This window comes from Physeter macrocephalus, chromosome 16 (genome assembly GCF_002837175.3).
Source record: "Physeter macrocephalus isolate SW-GA chromosome 16, ASM283717v5, whole genome shotgun sequence".
Taxonomy (NCBI): Eukaryota; Metazoa; Chordata; class Mammalia; order Artiodactyla; family Physeteridae; genus Physeter; species Physeter macrocephalus.
The window spans coordinates 18,075,657-18,097,079 of record NC_041229.1 but is presented as its reverse complement, the minus strand read 5'-3'; the positions used below and the strand labels follow the sequence as shown (position 1 = coordinate 18,097,079).

The window sequence follows — 21,423 nt, the reverse complement described above, 5'->3', positions numbered from 1 at the left end:
ATTTTCTCATAAAAGAAATTTCATTTAGGTGTAGTTAAAGAAGCTTGGCAGAACTGTTTCACAGAGATACTGCCTTTGACCTACACACTAATGTGCAGAGTAAAGATTATAAATTAAATCAATAACCTGCTAAGATCTCTTCCATCAGCTTGAATTTTGGGGGACTCCAGCAGACTCAAAGCAATGGCGGCCTGAAGATCATCTTTGTTATCATGAGTAAGGTCTATTACTTCTGTAAGATAAATAGAAATTTAATTAGTCTACATGCAGGAAACATTGCCTTTCTGTTTGTATTGTAGGAAAAAAGGTAAAAGCATTCACAAAATTAGATACACTCCCTAACTCTCAATACAATGGCTCATGTGTATAAAAGCAACTTTATTACTCTATGCTAGAGTCAAATGAATAACTTACAGCTACACTGTAACCTTATGATTAGCTAATAGTACAGTAATAACAAGCTGCTAAAATGCAATGAATCAAATACCCCCTTTTGCAGTCTTACTTCAGAGTCAGAAATATATCCCATACCTGTAGGTTAAATAGTCTCTTTACTTATCATTGTAAAATATCAGCTAAAAGTTGAACATTCAAAGAATGGATATTTTCAATCTCACACAAACTATTCTAGAGAACAGAGGATATACTCCTCAACTCATTTTATGAAGTCAGCGTAACACCTTGGTATATCACAAACCAATCAAGAACAGTAAGAGAGGAAAAATGACAAACTCGCACATGATCACAGATGCAAAGAGCCTGAATAAAAGCAAATAGAATCCTGCTAACATACCAAAAAAGACTATATATTAAGACCAAGCTGAATTCACTGTAGGAATGAAATACTGAGTTAATGTTAGAAAACAGACCAGTAAAATCCACTATCTTAACAGTTAAAGGAAAAAATGATCATCTCAACAGATACAGAAAAAGTATTTTATAACATTCAACTGCCATTAAGGAATAAAAACTCCAAGCCAAGTAGGAAGAGAAAAGAATATTTTTAGACTGAGAAAGAATATCCATGGAAAGCCCACAGCAAACTTTACACTTAATCGTGAAATGTTACATGAATTTCCTTTAAAACCAAGACTAAGACAAAGATGTCTGTTGTTGAGGGCTTTTATTCACCATGGTTCTGAAAGTTCCAGGCAGTGTGATAACAAAATAAAATAAATTTTAAAAAATAATAAAGATTGCAAAATAAGAAATAAATCTGAAAAAATCCTGAAACAAAGGACTTTATTTCTTCAAACATTAAACTGCAAGAAAAAAAGAGAGGGGGACTATATAGATAAAAGGGATCTTAAAAAACGTTTCAAACATACTTTAATGTTTTCATTTTATGTGGATCATTATTCTCACAAACCAATTACAAACATATTGTTAGTGAGACAATCAGGGAAATTTCTACACTGGTATTCGATGAGATTAAGAAATTGTTATTAAATTTTAAGTGTGATAATATTGTTGCAGTTATGAAAAAAGAGTCCTGTTTAAGAATTTTTTTTTTTTTTTTTTTTTTTTTTGCGGTACGCGGGCCTCTTACTGTTGTGGCCTCTCCCATTGCGCAGCACGGGCTCCAGACGCGCAGGCTCCGTACGCGCAGGCTCACACCGGCCATGGCTCACAGGCCCAGCCGCTCCACGGCATGTGGGATCCTCCCAGACCGGGGCACGAACCCGTGTCCCCTGCATCGGCAGGCGGACTCTCAACCACTGCGCCACCAGGGAAGCCCTGGAATTTTTTTTTTAAGTTAAACATAGAATTGTTATATGACCTAGCAATTCCACTCCTAGGTATATAGCCCAAAGAATTAGAAACAGATACTCAATGAAATAGAATGGAAAACATGAAAATCTGATATAACACAGAGCTAATACTGTAAATCAGTGGGTAAGTATAGCCTTTTCAATAAAAGGTCCTGGACCAACTGAATAGCTGGAGGAAGTGAGGGGGTGGATGGAACTATATTTCTATCTTATGCCTTACCAAGATAATCCATTTCAGATGAATTAAAGATTTAAATGTGAAAAGCAAAACATTACAATTTTAGAAGAAAATATAACAGAATATCCTATAACTTCACGGTATAGGAGTTCTTAAACAAAAAACACAAACCATAGCAGAAGATTAATAAATGAAAGCTATTTGTTAGTTCGTCACCATAGTGTAAAAACACAAGTCATCAACAAGGAGAAGATATCTGCAACACCCAAGTCCAGCAAAATGGGTTAATATCAAGAATATAAGGTCATTATCAATAAGAATATCAAGAATCAATAAAAAGAGGCAAACAAACAGAAAAACCAGCAGAAGACACGAAAAGAAATTTCACATGAGGAAACATGAATGGTCAAAAGGGAAAAGATGTTCAATCTCATTATTTAATTTTTAAAAATTCTAATTAAAAACAAGATTATCATTTCATACCAAAAAGACAGCCAACAATTTTACAATCTAACAAATTTGAGAGCAGGAGTTACTCTCAAACCCTGTTAGTGGGAGTATAAATATGTAAAAAAAATCACTTTGGAGACTTCCCTGGTGGCTCAGTGGTTAAGATTCCACACTCCCAATGCAGGGGGCCCAGGTTCAATCCCTGGCCAGGGAAATAGATCCCACGTGCATGCCGCAACTAAGAGTTCGCATGCCACAACTAAGGAGCCCACCTGCCGCAACTAAAGGAGCCCACGGGCTGCAACTAAAGAGCCTACGTGCCGCGACTAAGACACGGCACAACCAAATAAATAAATAAGTATTTTTTAAAAAATCACTTTGGAAAATAATGTCACTAATAATAGCTACTAAGTTGAAGATGAGCACATCGTAATACTCACCAATTACACTGCTAGGCATATACACTAAAGAAACTCTTGCATACATGCACAAGAAACATAAATCAAAATAGCTCACAGCAGCCTTGTTTACAACAGCAAAAAAATTCAAAACCCCAAAGTCAATCAACAAATGTATCAATTCTGTTGTATATTCAGACCAAGAAATACCACACATCAGTCAAAAGAAATAACTACAGGTACAACCAACATGGACGCATCTAGAAAAGAAAAATGTGGATTGAAAAAGCCACTACGTGCACCAAAAGACATATACAAGAATATTCACAGCAGCATTATTCAGAAGAGCTCAAAACTGCAAACAGCTCAAATATCCATTAACACCACCTTGTGCAGCTGAGAGATCCCTCCTCCTGGAAGCCTCTTTGGCCTCCCGAGTACCACTCTCCTGGTCTTCCTCCTCCTCCCCTGTATGCTCTTCACGTACTCCCACCCCCACCCTGCCCCGTGCCCAGACATCTCAACACTGGAAGATCTCCTGCTGAGTCGCTGAACCTTTTCTGTTTTCTATACCCACTCTCTTGGAGAGCTCATCCCTTCTCATAACTTTAAGTACCATTTACAGGTTTATGATTCCAAGTTTTACCCAACTCCAGCCCAGATCTCTCCCTTGAACTGCGCACTTGGACCTCCACTGCCTTTTTGATACTCCACCTGGATGTCTAACAGGCATCTCAAACTTAATATTGCCAAAACCGATCTCCTCGTTTTCCACCCCAAATCTGCTCCATCTGCAATTATTCCCATGTCAGTTAAGTGCAACTCCATCTTTCAGCTCCTTAGGAAACAAACCTGGAGTCCTCTTTAACCCCTCTCTTTCTTTCACAACCCTCAGATCATTTGTAGGCAAATCCTGTAGAGCAAGCACTTGTCACCCTTCCACCACTGCATTCTGGCCCACACCGCCTTCATCTGCAATAGCTTCCTGAGTCGTCCTGGGCTCCCTGCTCTGCCCCATGCTCGCTACTCCCTCCCACACATTCTGTTCTCAAGAGCAGCCAGAATGATCTTTAGCCAAAGGAAACCAGTTTACAGCATTCCCCTGCACCAAACTCTCCAATGGCTAGTCCTCTTAAGTCAGAGTAAATGCCAAGCAGCTACAAAGGCTCTGCAAGATCTGCCTCCCATTTGTTCCCTCAAAGGCCTCATCTCTCACAGGGCAGCAATTCCTGTTTCTTTTGTTCATCTCCAGTGCCTAAAAGAGTGCTTGGCATATAATAGGGGTTCATTAAATAAGTGCTGAATGAATGGAACCATTTAAGTGCTGAGAATTGTGCCTGGCGCCTAGTAATGGCTCAGTAATTAGCCATTATTACTACTATTTCCGAAGGGTTGATGTGATGGAAAGGACACTCACGTAAACTCATCTCTTACTCTCCGCTAGTTCAGAGCGGGACCAAGCCAGGATATACCTACTTGCTAATTCTTCTTTGTTGGCAGCACTGCCCGCTACTTCAGATGGTTCTGTAGCAGCAGTCTCCTGGCTGGGCTCTTTAACTCTTTCATCAGTGAGAAGGCTGACTGCCTGGGTGATGTCACCATTACTAGCCTGAGGAGAGGAAAAAAATAGAAATTTCAAAAGTAAAGCATCACAGCATTTAAAATAAGCAACAAGTTAGTTTGGGGGTTTTAACTCTTACTACCCTGGTGACATACTGAATAAGTCTAGGCATAATTCTAGGGTACAATGGAGGAAACAGTACAGTGGAGGATAGTAGGTCTATTATGCTTAAAGCACTGCTATTAAACCCCTAGTTACAGGAAGGGAGTTGCCATGTTCTGATTTCCCACAACATGCAAACAAGAATGAAATCTCACTGCTTTGGATACTATGCCGCCTAATTTCACAGAACAGCTAAGGCATGATGTATCAAAAAGGGGGCTGGCGATTAACACAGAGATTCTAAATGAAGTCAGGCCCTACAGTAAAGGTGCCAAACAGTTATCATATTCTGTAGTGATGACCATACTTCTGTTTCATTTTAACTTTTTAAACTTTTCTTAGGAAAAAATTCTAACATACACAACAGGAGAGGGAATGTATGATTGAACCCCACGTGCCCATCACTCAGCTTCGATAATTACCGAGCCCTGGTCAATCTTATTTTACCTATTCTGTCTCTCCTCCCCCAGATACTCTGAAGCAAATTCTAAGAGTCTTATCATTTCATCAGCCAACATTTCAGAATGTATATTTTTTAAAAAATATAACTCAACTGCTATCCTCACCCAAATAACCAGTTCAAATTTCCCTGACTCAAACACTTTTTAGTTCAAATCAGGATCCACAAAAGGTCCATACAGTGCAGTTAGTTGATAGGTACCTTAAATCTCTGTAGGTTTCCCCCGCACTGTGAGTCTCTCCCCTCCTCAACTTTTTCCTGCTCTTATAATTTACATGTTGAAGATACTGGGTCATTTGACCTTTAGAACGTCTGTCCTATACGTATGCACTTTCATTTTGGCATAAATATATCTTGAACTGACATAACTACGATATGAACAACGGTTTTAAAACCTGTTGAATAGAGGCCTTGAGACTAACCTTCAGAGCTTCATGAAGAAAAGAAGGGTCCTGAATGCCTGTGATTTCCCTCAGTTGATTTAACAGCATTTGGCAGCTCTATATTTGAGAAACAGAAAGAACACAGACATGTGTCAATCGGAAAGTAAACCTGGATACATTTAAAGAACAGACACCAGCATCTTGGGTAAACAGGCTTGAGACTTGCATTGTTTACTTTAAAAAACCAACAAGCTCCAAGGAACAAGGTACTTGACTGTCAGACACATTCTGAAATGCCAAATGTATTGCTCTTTTAAAAGCTTAATCATGGAAAATGCTTTTGGCATTTGTGGATGAAACATGAGTAAATAGCAAAACTACAAATACATAAAACATTTAAATGTAATATTCTAGCCTTAATGGAGGCTTCAAGTGCCTCAGGTTTCTCTCTGTGAGCAGTACGTAAGTAGGTCATTATAAGGAGTCCGGGGAATTTGCATGGATGTGAAGACGTGCTATTTTAAGCTTCACTGCACATGCCATTTGTGTGTGTCATTTTTCACTGACATTAAGTTTCCAATCATGTAATTAACAAACGATACCACCAATGTCATATTTGAAACTTTAGGTTTGATTGCTTAAAAAAAAATGTATAGATAAAGCTAGAATTTTCTGAATTATAAATACAATTGCAGAGGGAATAAAGTATGGAATGTTTTCTCTTCATTAATCTGAATCATGGAAAAACCTTTCTTATTAACTTCCACCTACAAGATCAGTTTATAACCCTTTTCAGCCTTAAAGTCTTCAACAGACAAGTTAACACAAAACACCTATTTACAAGTAAGCTTTTAAACAATTTAAACAATTGGCTGGCCCAAGTGAAGACACAGTGATCTTACAGATGAATACTGAAAACGAAATAGCTCAAATTTAATCCAGCGAGAAGAAATCTAATTTATTCTTAACATCGTCCTAGCACGAAGCCCCGATTCAATACTTGATGCTTGACCATTAACTGTCTTTCAGTTAGTACTATGTCTCCAAGAGGCAGTCTAGTTCACCGCCAGCTGTAACAGAAACAGTATCCTCTGTTCTTCAACAGCTGAGGGCCCAATGCAACACTCAAGCAGCACACCACTAGAAATAACGAATGAAACACCCCTGTACAGTCCTTGGAAAAGCATCAACAGTCTTTCTGTTCTAGTCACAGGTCATCGTCATAGGCTAGAAATGGAACCCTACCCTGCTGAGCCCAGCAGTCCTGGAGGCTGTGAGTCTGTCAAAGGCAGTCACCGCCTGGGCACTGCTAGAGTGACTCTCACACTAAGAGGTATCCAGATTTAACCTTGGAAAACACCGAAAACACAGCATATGATTTTTAGAAAAATAAAGTATTAAAAAGTTTGTTTCCCAGGGAGATCACCTCTGTGCTTTGTGACCACCGAGAGGGGTGGGATAGGGAGGGTGGGAGGGAGGGAGACATAAGAGGGAAGAGATATGGGGACATATGTATATGTATAACTGATTCACTTTGTTGTAAAGGAGAAACTAACACACTATTGTAAAACAGTTATACTCCAATAAAGATGTTAAAAAAAAAAAAAGTTTGTTTCCAAACAAATTCTAATTCCACTGATCGTATTGTGTAAAAGTGTATGAATCTATATAGGTCGATAATAACCAATTTTCTAAAAAATCCAAATCAATGTACCCAAAAAAGGGTGGAATAAAAGGAAGAGGAAATGGGTAGCACATCAGCCCTGAACTGGAACCAAGAAGGTAAGAGTGGGATAGACAATCACATCTTCACCTCAAATTACTCTGCGTACCAACTGATGCAGGAGTCACAGATGACAATCCCAGTTAAAATAACAGCTCACACCCACTGCTTACTTTTAGCCAGGTGCTGTTCAAAACACTTCATGTGTATTAACTCATTTAACCCTCATAACAAACCTGTGAGATAGACACTGCGCCCATTTGACAGAAAACTGAGGCATAGAGAGGTTAAGTAACTTACACAAAGTTATTGCTAGTAAGGGGTGGAGCTGGGATTTGACCCCAGGCTGCCTGACTCCAGAGTCTGCACTCTAACCTCTATGCCATGCTGTATCTGAGAAGACAAAGAAAACAGGCAAGAATACCTATTTAATGCAAAACAATGCAAACATTTTATTCTTATATTTTGACCTTGATCTCTGCATCTTAACAAGTTTCCTATTTTTATTTTAGCTGCCCTTATATAATCACAATTTTGATTACTTAGTAGTACAATCAGTTCCAAATAAGCTATCATCAGGAAGTAGAGAGGTAAACACTATGATGGACGGAATCTAAGGTGCCATCAGTTATAAAAAGCACCGTTATTTTATGCACCGCCAAAGACAAAACCGGCTGCCACTTAAATGCCCTCATGACAGTGAAGTGTGACAAAGTCCTTCATGACAGTCCTAGGAGCCAATGCCTTCATGACAGTCCTAGGAGACACATGAATTGGTCACATCAGCTTCTTGTAGCTCCAAAATGTCTCATTTATGTTGAGAAACAGAGCAATTCACCCTACTTCCAGGTGCACTGCCTGGCATGCAATAGATAATTCTTTGGCATATTTCTCAGCAACAACCAAAAAAAGCTTAAAACACCTACAGTATCTTCCTTTCTGAGGTCCCATAATGCACTTGATCGTCGCTTTGCAAGAATATTTGAAACTGCAATCATTCCTCCAATGACAAATATTTTACTTCAAATGAAATCAAATCTGTACCCTGCTGTTCTATTTCTATGCCTTTCTTCATAGTTTTTTCGATCTTTTTAAAGCCCTTTTAAATGTCAAGTAAACTAACCGTGCGGTACCAAGAGTGCATATAACCCGACTGCCATGACGGCAGGAACAGCTATGACTAAGCCCACACATGCGCAGACTATGATAACTACACCACATGTGCTACTTGGATGATAGTAAATGTAAGGACCATCTCAATTTCAGAGATCTCAGAACGCCAAATAAATGCTAATCAATGAAATACGGTATTGAAATGATAAATAATTTACTAACCATTACATTTGGCTGTGGGTTAAAGTCCCACTCCTCTGTCTCCACTTTGGAACAGGTAGCAGTGGACATTAACACATCTAGAATAATACACTCAGGAAAGGAAAATAAACTCTTAGTTTCCCTTTTTTAAAAGCTATTGGGCAGAGATGACAGCTACATAAAATCATTTTGTACAGTGTCAAGAACGATGTTATATTCATCTTACCTCCTTCAAGAACTCTGGTCCCTTACTATTCTCTCCCCCTCCCATGTTGAGGGAACGAATGAGCCTGCGAAGGAATAGGCCTTACTGGCTTTACCTGGTATTTCTCACCATGTGGTTTCCGAACTGTTTTAAGTGAAATTCCTGCCTCTCTAAAGGCAAGAATCACACAACACACTACCTGATTTGAATTAGCCATAGGACAGTGCTATTAACAATTGTAACTAACACTTACTGAACGCCTTTCTGTCAGGAACCTTAGATGCCTCACACACACATGTAAATCCTTGGAACAACCCTAAAAAAGTTAAGAATCATTATCTTCATTGTGCAAATTAGAAAACTAAGGTTTACGAAACCTATTTTGTCATCAAGTGTCTTGAATTAAAAGATTAATCAAAAATAACTATTAAGGGCTTCCCTGGTGGCGCAGTGGTTGCGCGTCCGCCTGCCGATGCAGGGGAACCGGGTTCGCGCCCCGGTCTGGGAGGATCCCACGTGCCGCGGAGCGGCTGGGCCCGTGAGCCATGGCCGCTGAGCCTGCGCGTCCGGAGCCTGTGCTCCGCAGCGGGAGAGGCCGCAGCAGAGGGAGGCCCGCGTACCACAAAAAAAAAAAAAAAAAAAAAAAAAAAAATAACTATTAAGAGTCTGAATAACAAGTTTCACAAGGATTAAGCTATGCTAGTGATACACATAAACAACTGCTATGACATGACTCAGTCTTACAAATATTTAGGTAAACCTAAATTCTCACACAGACAACGCAAATTCTGATCAGTACTATACATGACATGTTAATTTTACCACAACAGACAAGCTAAGCTCATTAGGATCCTACTGTATTACTAACTCACAGTTCCTTCTGGAACTTCACAGGAAGCTGATTTAAATATTAACTTCACCCTAACTATGATGCTACATATAAAGTACACACCCAACATGAGACAAGACAAAGCCTGTGCTCCAGTCATAATGAAGTCAAATAACTGGCAAGAGCCAACATGTTTGCACTTCCCTACCTAAATACACATTATTTTCATAAAACAAAGAGTACTCTCTTTTCTTGCCCAGAGGCAGTGAAAAAAGACAGGCACACACAAATCTCTAGAAAGAAGGAACTCAAGCTTTCCGACCTCAACTACTCCATGGTTTTGGTGCAAAACTTCTCAGGACTGAGGTTTTCTTAAGGCAAAGACAATAACTCACCTTATAGTAAGCAATAAACAGGATTAGTCACCCAGTAAAGCACTGAACTATGAAGTTTTATAGTCCTAATCTTACTGCAACTAAATTAAAACTCTTTGATCAGCAAATTAGTGAGATTACTAATCTCACAATCTTCAAATACCCAGTTTAGCACTGTGATGAGGTGCTTTCTAGATTATTCCATTCCTTCAAACAGGGATGCTATTCTCATCATTCTCATGCACACATTTCCTGATCTCAACTGCCTATTTTTACAAAGCCATTTCTAAATTTAAAACTAAGTACATAACTGATAAATGTTACTTTACTCCAAAGAACTACCAAGGTGTGCCTAATAAAATTCCCTCCAAAGTTAAAGATCTGGTTTTCTAATTTTAAAATAAAACTTAAATACCCAAGGAAAGCAAAGGAATAACTTTAGGAGTCAAAGAAAATATACAGCAGCAACTCCAGAAACCCAACCTATACAACAGGGTCTTAACAACACAGTCTGAGACTGCCACTAACCTTTCCAACGTCCACGAAACAAGGAACAAGTCCACAAAAGCCCTGGTATTTTTTCAGTTTTTCTCCCAGCAACAACTCCATGTTGGTCCAATTTACTCATAACGTAGAAATCTAAAGTGCCTTATGACTCTACAATTGACAAACAGCATTTTTTTAGTGGATGAAACTAAATCTCCTGAAATGGGCTACTTGATAACTTTTTTTTTTTTTTTGCGGTACGCGGGCCTCTCACTGTTGTGGCCTCTCCCGTTGCAGAGCACAGGCTCCGGACGCGCAGGCTCAGCGGCCATGGCTCAAGGGCCCAGCCGCTCCACGGCATGTGGGATCTTCCCGGACTGGGGCACGAACCCGTGTCCCCTGCATCGGCAGGCGGACTCTCAACCACTGCGCCACCAAGGAAGCCCAATAACTTATTTTAATGGTGCAAAAATTAGGTACGTGATAAAAATCACTGTTTCAGTTCATCAACTGGCTTAAAGTTTTTAAAAAGCATTAAAAGTTTTTAAAAGTTAGCCAATTCTAAATGGTATACAGGGGTTTAAACTAAAATTAAAAGAAAAAAAAGAACTAATCATTATTTACTCAAATTTTTTCATCTCTTTTTTTTCACATTCACTGAGTAGGAAATTCTAACAGCACAAAAAGATATAAAATGAAAGGGAAATTTCCCTCTTCCTCCCATCCAGTCCCATTTCCCAAGAGTAACCACTATTAATAGTTTCTGACATATCTTTCCAGAAATGGTCTATGCACTCAAATATATTCTTTCATACTATACATCATGTCCTGCACCTTGTTTTTTTCTTACTTTTGAATACATTAAGACAATATTTTTTTCATTTTTTTAAATACATATGTGCCCCAACTAAATATAAGAAACGAGGCCAGGAAACTGTTACAATAAGGTCTTATGAAATTTATCTTCAAAAATTAAAGAAAATGCCATTCACCAATCTACTGCTAAGGTTTATTGAGAAACTAAGAAAATATGGGAAAAGATATAAGAAATCAAGTTTACATGGTTATAGTTTTAGAAATCTAACAGTAAAATTTTAAGTTATTATTAGATGGGCCTCAGTGTGTAGTTTCCATTTTTGATAAATAACAGGGACCAGAGAGGTGATGCGGGATTAGATTATGAAGGGTTCTAAATGTCAGGATGAGTTTAGATTTGATCTAATGAACAATGAAAAATTATTACAGGTTCCTCAGCAGGGAAGAAATATGAGGGGTAAAAAAGGTACTTTAAGGGGATTCATCTAGCACATGTCAACAACTAGTTTAAAGTGGGATGAGACTAGGGAAAGAAAGCTTAACCATGAGTTACAGGGCTACTGAATAAACCAAGTGTGATGACAGAGGTAGGAAGCTGGCAGGAGAAATGGAAAGGTAGAGTATACTCTGCACATCTCAAAGAACGAAGAGATAAAGCTTAGCCAAATATTTGAAAATGGATGCCTAAGAGAACGTGATTGACGAAGACATGAAACCAGTAAAAACCAACCAATGTAATATGCCACACTAACAGAATGAAGGGGATAAAAACACAGTTATCTTGGTCAATGCAGAAAAAATCCAACACCCTTTGATGATAAAAACAATCAGGAAACTAGGAAGAGAAGGTCATTTCCTCAACATGATAACAAGCCTTTATTAAAAAAACTCGCAGTTAACATCATTCACAATGGTGAAAGACTGAAAGAGTTCCCCCTAAAATCAGTATGAATACAAAGAAGCCCGCTTTCACCAATGTTATTCAACATAATACTAGAGGTTCTAGCCAGAGCAATTAGGCAAGAAAAATAAATAAAAGGCACCCACACTGGAAAGGAAAAAGTAAAACTATGTCTATTCACAGATGACATGATATACAAAATCAGAGAGAATCCACAAGAGAGTCACTAGAGCTAATAAATAAATTCAGCAAAGTTGCAGAGTACAGGATCAACAGGCAAAAATCAGTTGTGTTTCTATACAGCAGCAATGAACAATCTGAAAAGGAAATTTAGAAAACAATCACACTTACAATAATATCCAAAAGCATAAAATACCTAGGAATAAATTTAACCAAGAAGGTGAAACAATAATATCCAAAAGCATAAAATACCTAGGAATAAATTTAACCAAGGTGAAAGACTTGTACACTAAAAACTACATAACACTGAGAAAGAACTTAAAGGAAACCTTAATAAATGGGAAAACATCCAAGTTCATGGACTGGAAGACTCTATCAGTCAGGGTTCTCCAGAAAAACAGAACCAATAGCACATGTGTGTGTCAGCGTGTGAAGAGACCCTGTATTCCTAGTTTCCTGTGCATGTGAATTAAGAAATTTATTATTAGACATTGGCTCTTGGGATTATGGAGGCTGAGAAGTCCCAAGATCTGCAGTTGGTAAGTTGGAGAACCAGCCAAAGGTGTCATTCCAGTCAGATCTGGAAAGCCTGAAAACCAGGAGAGCTGATGATATAAGTTCCAGTCTGAGGGCAGGAGAAGACCTGCACCCAGTTAGGTAGGTAAAGTTTCCTCTTACTCAGCCTTTTTGTTCTATTCAGGTTTTCAACGGAAGGGGTAAGGCCCACAGACACTAGGGAGGGCAATCAGCTTTACTCAGCCTACCAATTCAAATGCTAATCTCATCCAGAAGCACCCTCGAAGACATACCCGGAATAATGTTTGACTAAATGTCTGGGCATCTCCTGGTCTAGATGATAAAACTAATCATCACAAAGATTTAATATTGTTAAGATATCAATACTACCCAAAGTGATCTACAAATTCAGTGTAATCCCTATCAAAATTCCAATGACCTTTTTTGCAGAAATGGAAAAGCTGATCCTCAAATTCATATGGAATTTCAATGGACGCTGAATAGCCAAAACAATACTGAAAAAGAACAAAGAGGACTCACACTTTAAGATTTCAAAACCTACTACAAAACTACAGTAATCATGACAGTGTAGTACTGGCATAAGGACAGGCATGTGGACAAAAGAATAAGAATTGGGAGTCCAGAAAAAAACCATACATCTATGGTCAACTGATTCTTGACAAGGGTGTCAAAACCATTTGATGGGGAAAAAATATTCTCTTCAAACAATGGTACTGGGGGTGCTGTAGGGATAAGATTGATGGTGTTTAAGAGTACAAACTTGTAACAAGTACTAAAATAGTCACAGAGATTTAATGTACAGTTTATTGAATGTAGACAATAATATTGCACTATAAGTATGTTATATGATAAATATCATTACAGGAGCAAACATATTATAATATACAAATTTACCAAAGTAACTTGATGTACACCTTAAATTTACACACCCCACAAACAAAAATGGTGCTAGGACAACTAGACATCCATTTCCAAAAGAGTAAAGTTTGACCCCTACTTCACACAATATTCAAAACCTTACTCAAAATGGATTAACAACCTAAATATAAGAGCTAAAACTATAAAACTCTTAGAAGAAAGTTAAATGTAAATCTTCATTATCTTGAATTTGGCAATGGATTCTTTTTATATTATACCAAAAGCACAAGCAACAGAAGAAAAAATAGGTAAGTGGCACTTCATCAAAATTAAAAACTTTTGTGCATCCAAGGACATTATCAAGAAAGTGAAATGACAACCTACAGGATGGGAGAAAATATTTTCAAATCATAAATCTGATAAGGGTCTAGCATCCAGATTACATTAAAATTCTTACAATTCAAACCACTAAAGACAAACAAACCCAATTCAGAAATGAGCAAAGGACCTGAACAGCCATTTCTCCAAAGAAGAGATACAAATGGCCAATAAGCCTAAGAAAAGATGCTTAACAACATTAGCCATTAGGAAAATGCAAATCAAAACTAAATGAGGAAGTGAGAGAGTGGCATGGACTTATATATACTACCAAATGTAAAATAGATAGCTAGTGGGAAGCAGCCACAGGGAGATCAGCTCAGTGCTTTGTGACCACCTAGAGGGGTGGGGGTAGGGAGGGTGGGACGGAGACACAAGAAGGAGAAGATATGGGGATATATGTATATGTACAGCTGATTCACTTTGTTATAAGCAGAAACTAACACACCACTGTAAAGCAATTATACTCCAATAAAGATGTTAAAAAAAAAAGCAAAAATGGACAATAACAAGTGTTTGGGGAGGATGTGGAGAAACTGGAACCCTTGTGCATTGCTGGTGGGAATGTAAAACGGTACAGGTGCTGTGGAAAAGTCTGGCAGTTCCTCAAAACATTAAACATAGAATTACCCTATGATCCAGCAATTCTACTTTTAGGTATATACCCAAAAGAACTGGAAGCAGGTACTCAAAATATTCGTACGTGAATGTTCACAGAAGGACTATTCATAAAAAACAAAAGGTGGGAACAACTCAAATGTCCACCAATGGAAAAACAGATAAGATATAATAGATAAATAGAGTTGAATATTAGCCATTATTGAAAGGAATGAAGTACTGATACATGCTATAACTTGGATGAACCTCGAAAACATTAAACTAAGTGAAAGAAGCCAGACACAAAAGGTCATGTACTATACAATTCCATTTACATGAAACATCCAGAACAGGTAAATGCAGAGACAGAAAGCAGATTGGTGTTGCCAGCGGGAGGGGGAATAGGGAGTGACAGCTTAGTGGGTTTTCTTTTGGGGTGTTAAAAATATTTTGGAACTAGATAGAAATGGTGGTTGTGCAATACTGTGAATATACTAAATGTACACTTTAAAATTGTTAATTTTATATTATATGAATTTATTCAACTGAATAAAAAGGGAAAGCTTTGCACAATAGCGCACACGCACGTACACACACACACACACACACACACACACACAAGAAGAAAAAAGACACCAGGAAAGTACTAACTTGGGCTGGAATATTGAAAAAGGAAATATTTGTTTAGGACATCTCAAGTTTAACCTGACTACCAACCATCATGCAGCAGCTGCCAGCACTTATTCACACAGATCTTTAATTTGGCTTTGAATGTCTGGTATTTTAACCACCCTTTTTATTATAAAGCCTTGATGGTGGAAATAGCACTAAGTAGCCCAGATTCTTAGCACACATTAGCCTCTAGGCAAATTTCAACTTTCTTGAGCATCAATTTCCACACCTGGAAAATAAAGTATACCATAAGCCTTGACAGCACTGGTGTGACTATGAAATGAAGTAATGCATACAGGAATTGTTACTAAAATGAAAAAATGATTTTTAAATGTAAAATATTGTGACCTGCCCATCTAACAAAACTCATCTAGAGGTTGTAGTAAAAATACTGATATCCTAGGAGAAAACTGCCTGTGCTAGGGTTTTGGTTTTATCACTTACTAGCTGTGTCACTTTGCAAATTCTAGTACTTCCTAGTCGTACTAAATTTTACTTCATAGGGTTGCTATATGGATTCAATGAGAATAAATGTTAAAGTGCTCCATAAATTGTCAAAAAAGTCTGGATGCAGGACAAGTACAAGCTGGCTACAGCACACCCAAATTTCTACATTTCTAACAAACTCCTAGGTGATGTGGATGCTGCTCGTCCATGGACCATATTCTGAGTCGCAAGGGAGCAGAAGTCAGCGCAGGTGCCTGGGGGTTAGGCTCGGATAAGGAAGATGTAAGAAAACTTCGGCATGTGAGGAAAGACATCTAAATCAGGGTTTCTTAAGCTCAAAATCATTGACATTTCGGGCCAGATAGCTTTTTGTTTAGGGGGGACTATCCTGTACACTGTAGGAGGTTTAGCAGCATCCCTGGCTTCTACTGGAGCATTCTCCCCCAGTAGTCCTAATCAAAAAGGTCTCTAGATACCAATGATTTAGATTCATCTCTAAGAAATGAAGGGAGAAGGGAAGGGTACCTCTTCCACTGAGAGAAAAAGAGATGCTGAAGAGGGGGAAAAAAAAACCCCAAATATGAGACAGAGAGCTCTTAAGGTATCAGCAAGCTCAGTTAAGTAGAAAGGCAGGTTATCTATTTAGAAAGAGTGCAGGGAGGACTGAAAGTTTAAAACATCAGGAAGAGAGTTCTAGAGAGTAATAGAAAGGATCTGACCCAAAACAATGGGTCCACTGACTAAGAAGTAGGATCAGGGATTTCCTGGGCTCCTTGGAGTCAGAAGTGCCTGGGTTCAATACTGGCTGTACCATTGACTAGCCTGGTGATGTTCGGCAAATTATTTAACAAGAAACAAGAAAATTTCCTGGAGTTGTCATAAGTACTGAGATAATATATGTTAAATTCGGAGCACAGAGTGTGGCATATAGTACATGATCAATTAATGTTATCTACTACTATTATCAGCGTCATTATTTTCCTTGAAAAATGTTTCACTTGGCTATTGCTTTAAATTTCTTGGATGAAACAAAACATATGGAAAGATCTTGCCTGGTGAGGTGTTACTTGTCAATGTGTTTTATAAATTTACTAAAAGTATTGTGTGAATAGGAACTGTTTGTAGCTGGAGGCATGAGAGCTGTGGAAGCCAACCAAGCATTGACTTACTGATGTTCCAAAAATCACAATTAATGAGACAAGGTAAAAGAGGGTGTAAAGCCAAAAACTCAAAAGAAAGCATTAAATTTTCACCGAAACTGACAGGTTTTCACAGGGCTTCAGTTAGCAGAATGTGTGATGAGCCCTAGTATAGCTGCCAAGGATCACAGGTCTCTAAGAGCCAACCTGACTTCAAGTTGTTTAACCTACAATAACAGTAAACATTGCGGCTCGTTTTCATCTAAGTCAAGAATTGATTGAAATAGTACCCTCTTTTAGACTCGAGTACATACTGAGAACATATTTCAAGAGTACTACATTTTTCTTGCACTCAAATCTTGGACGGCTATAATGGGTTCTGCCTGTTCCATGTACAAATGACCAATAATGGAAGGGAAGCATTCTAGGTTTTAAATAGATTCTGAGTGTCAGGGGAGGAGAGCTCCCCTCAATTAGAGCAATTAAAGGTCCTTTAAGGGCAATGTAGAATGCTTCAGAGAATTCAAAATAGAGTCCATTCTAACATGAAACTTACGAAGATTAGGAAGAAGATATTAAAATCTTTCCTCTGAGATATGAAAGGTAATTTCCTCATATAAGACTGCTTCAGCCTAGCCTGCTAACTTCAAGCATTTTACATTAGCAAAAACAAAAAGGGCAAACATTATCAAGCATTCCAAGCTTATCATCTGTCTGTATGGGGCGAATCACTGAGAAGAACAGTAAATGTCATCACTCTGCAGGTTGCCAGGAATCAGGGTCCTCCAGCTAGCCACAGCCACTGGAGTTCCAAAGCTTTCCAAAAATAGCTATGACTTATATACAAGTGTTCATCAAACACTTCACATATGAACTCTTAGAGAGCGCTGAGACAATGGTCACCTATCAAACTGTGGCAGTGGTAAATGCAGTTCCTGCTGACCAAAAGGCACATGGTGTCAACCAACAAATTTAAATGACTTGCTCGCCCTTAAAATAGTCTCTTCTCCAAATCAACATGACTGTCTCAAAGCTAAGATTTTCCTACCTGTTTTTAACTCACTGTCCTAAAAACAAATAGAACTGATCTCTGAAACTAAAGAAAATCCTGACTCACGTTCCAACAGGCATTGGTAAACACCTAACAATTTTTCTATTACAAATCAGCACATGAAACACCATCTGCCTACTTTCCTTTTTGAGTCCACGACCCGGAGGTATCTTTTACTACAGGAGTTTAAAAAGTAAGTGCGGTCACTTTACACACTATTGGTCCCCCGAGTGCCTGAAGAGGGAAAACAAAAAGGCATAAAAGGTTTCTCACGTGGAAGTATCTGACAGCTCTGTACTGTAAATATTTTATGAAATTCCTCACTTCCAAACTCGCATTTAAATACTTGGTACAGGGTTCCAATTCTGTCTTGAAACAGCTTAGCACTTGACGGGTGACGGGTAGTCTTAAGTTATAACATTCCAAAGTAACATTAGAAGACTTTCTCAAATTGCCCACTTCCCAAGTTTTCTTCGCACAGACATTAGCCGTTTGATTTTCTCTCAAACCAGTATTCTTTTACTCTCACCACCTTAGCCCAGAAATCCTCGTATTGATTTCAATCTTCTTAGATAATAGAAAAGGGAAAGCATTATCAGCGTACCTTGTATTCATCGCGCTGTTCTGTTCCTCCCCCTTCCTTAAAAATCTAGAGTGATGAATGCAGTAATTGGGAAGGCTGCTTTCTGCTTAAAAAAAATAGGGGTGTGTGTGGAAGGCATGAAGTGGTCAAGGACCCCTGGTCCTTCACACGGTGTAGATAAATTCTGGCTTTAACTTAGATAACTTCGGTCTGCTTTAGACTCATAGAACAGCACTGCCCTAAAACGGATTCGAAAACAAAAACAAAAACAAAAACCACCAAAGCTGCCCCTTTTGGAAGTTTCTCACCCTTGGTCGGGGGCCAGGAGCGCTCTTCTTAGAGATCCCTGATGCAGACAGCCCACGTCCAGCCCTTTATATTTGATTTTCCAAATTAGCTAATCTCCCTCGAACTTCAGCCCGTCCCCGAACCCGAAGAGAGTCCTCAATCTCTGCGACCGAGCCTTGCAGAGACTTCACCCTCCTCCTCGAGCCGCGGGGCTCACCCCGGCCGGCGCGCCGCCCTCTCCCCAGCCGGGCCCGGGCGCCCTCCGCAGCCCCCTCCCGCCTGGCCCCGAGCCCGAGCACCGCAGGCCCGCCCGCCCGCGCCCCGCGCCGCTCCCGCCCCGGCCCCGCACCCCCTACTCCCGCGGGACCCGAGCCAGCCCCCCGGCTCCCGCCCGCCGCCGCGGGGCCCACCGAGCCGTGGCGGTCGGCTGCTCCGGCCGCGTCGTCCTGCTGCAGCTCCGCAGTCATGGCCGAGGCGCCCCTCCGCGGGTCAACCGCCTCCCGCTGCCGCGGCCAGCCCAGCCAAGCCGGAGGAGGAGGTAGGAGGAGGAGGAGAAGGAGGAGGAGGAGGAGGAGGAGAAGGAGGAGGAGGTGGAGGAGGAGGTCCCGCCTCCGCCCTCCACCCTGCTAGGGCCCCGCCTCCGCCCCGCCGCGCGCCGGCGGCTCAGCCCACACGCTCCGCCCCCGGCCTGCGCGCGCACGCCAAGCGCGCGGCCGAGGGCCGAGCCGCTCTCTGCGTGCTCCCGCATACGCCGGGATATGACCCGGCGCCGGTCACGTGACCCAGGCCCCGCCCGCGCCTAACGGTCAGCGTCTGCGCCCGAGTGGTGTGTTCCGGGTGGTTGACGCCCAGGAAATGGTGTTGTGGAGTGTGCACTCTGTTTTCCCAAGCTCCTTCTCTGCCGTCGTCCCTCAAACCTGCTCATTTCTAGGACTCACCACCGGCTCAAGACTCCTCACAGACGAGTTCAGGCTGCTCCCCATTTGGGGAACCTGTCTAGGGACCGCGTAATAGAGAGTTTTCCACCTGGCGGTGGAGCCATTTCCAAGTCCAGTGACACGAAAAATTTATCATCCTTGAGAAAAGGAAAGGCAGAGGCTGAATGGAGTGGTCTGACGGGTAAAGTTAACCAAACGGACCAGATCCTGTATTCACTGATGCTCAGGGAAGTGCCCTAACACCGACCTGGGCATGGGGAGCAAGAATTGCCCAATATTCCCATTTTAGATTTTATGGCGTTCAAAGTAAAATTTTATAGGGTTTTAAGTTTGAGCCAGATGCTTATGATGGCACATTAAGAGCTAAGGTGCCCTCAATTGGGTTGTGTTTTCAACAATTCGATGGAAATTGTAACTGCTAAACCCTGTCTCACTTTATTCACATGTATCGCGATGACAATCCACTTGGCACACTTTGGGCTGGTCCAAATCTGTGTGGAGGCTGTGTAGGGAAGGGCCTCTTTTAGAAGGTAGTGCTTATCTGGTTGCCCTGGTCTAGCCCTTGGGCAGCACCTTCAGTGTGAATTTTATGTGGATGGTGGCCTTTCCTGTGCTTTTGGCATTGTCGTCCATGTGGTTGTGATGTTTCACCTGCAGGCGTTTCTAGTTTGCATGGAAGCACAGCTTGAGGCATAAGGAAACAGGTACAGATCAGGTGCAGCTCCCATGGGAGACCTGATTACTCTCAGGAGCCTAGACCACGACAGCTGCTACTTCCTTCACCTGGAGATTCAGGGGGTCCCCTTTCCCTGACAGGTAAACTGGCAGCGTGATCATAATCTTCCACATTCAGCAGGCTATGTGTTTATGTCTGGTGGTTGTAGGACTCTATGCGTGTGGCTTTGACTTTTTTTTTTTTCTTCTGGGTAAGCAAAACGTGTGTTCCTGGCCTCAACCTGGGGGTCATAGCAAAATAAGTTGATTTCTCAGTCCACTTTCTTTGCAGCATTCCTAGAAAGCTCTATTTCCGTGTGTCTTTACCACGTCTCTGGAGCAACTCGTTTGCCTTTGCACATTCATTTTAGGAAATTGCTTATTTAATGTGTTTAAATGCGGTGGAAACCTATAACTCTTGTTTATGAAAATTTCCTTAAAAGACTTCCAGAGACCTTCTACACCCATATATCTGAAAGAGGTATGCATAGCCATTTTGTAAATACAGGCCCCTGAGTTTTGATTAAGTGGCTTTCTGCTATATGGTTCTAAACAGGGCTCCAGATCTAATAAATTTGTTATAATCTGAGAGCCATAGATCTGGTAAATTCTCTTAGCCCCCCTTGGGTTTAACTGCCACTTGGTCCTGGATGTGGCAATCAGCTAGAGACCCCCTGTCCAACCAGAGTATTTAATGAATACTCTATGTCATTGCTTGGCCGTCAGTTGGCAATCTTCATGGTGATCAAATATAAAAAGTAGGTATCATGGAACATTACTACAGAAAACCCCTTCTCATTTGTCCTTAAAACCATACTTGAAGGCTCCAGAATAATTACGTTGTTAGTTGATAATCATTTAAAGAATATTCAGGGGGCTTCCCTGGTGGCGCAGTGGTTGCGCGTCCGCCTGCCGATGCGGGGGAGCCGGGTTCGCGCCCCGGTCTGGGAGAATTCCGCGTGCCGCGGAGCGGCTGGGCCCGTGAGCCATGGCCGCTGAGCCTGCGCGTCCGGAGCCTGTGCTCCGCAA

General features: G+C 40.6%; 1 protein-coding gene across 7 annotated transcripts in view; it reads right to left on the bottom strand.

Moving 5' to 3' along the window:
- USP28 (ubiquitin specific peptidase 28) overlaps nucleotides 1-19,295 on the bottom strand; it is a 54,165-nt gene extending 34,870 nt beyond the window's left edge. For 4 of the 7 annotated variants that reach the window (XM_028500878.2, XM_028500876.2, XM_024131231.3 and 1 more), the window contains exons 1-3: nucleotides 5,404-5,481; nucleotides 4,275-4,407; nucleotides 127-232 (exon numbers count right to left, since the gene is read on the bottom strand). In XM_028500878.2, the coding sequence (XP_028356679.2) occupies nucleotides 127-232; nucleotides 4,275-4,407; nucleotides 5,404-5,472 (308 nt within the window). In that variant the 5' untranslated portion in view covers nucleotides 5,473-5,481. Of the gene's footprint in view, nucleotides 1-126; nucleotides 233-4,274; nucleotides 4,408-5,403; nucleotides 5,482-7,387; nucleotides 7,481-19,152 lie in introns of those variants that run through there. The other 3 variants (XM_024131235.3, XM_024131230.3, XM_028500877.2) reach the window with 2 other exon arrangements.
- Nucleotides 19,296-21,423: the final 2,128 nt, after the last annotated feature.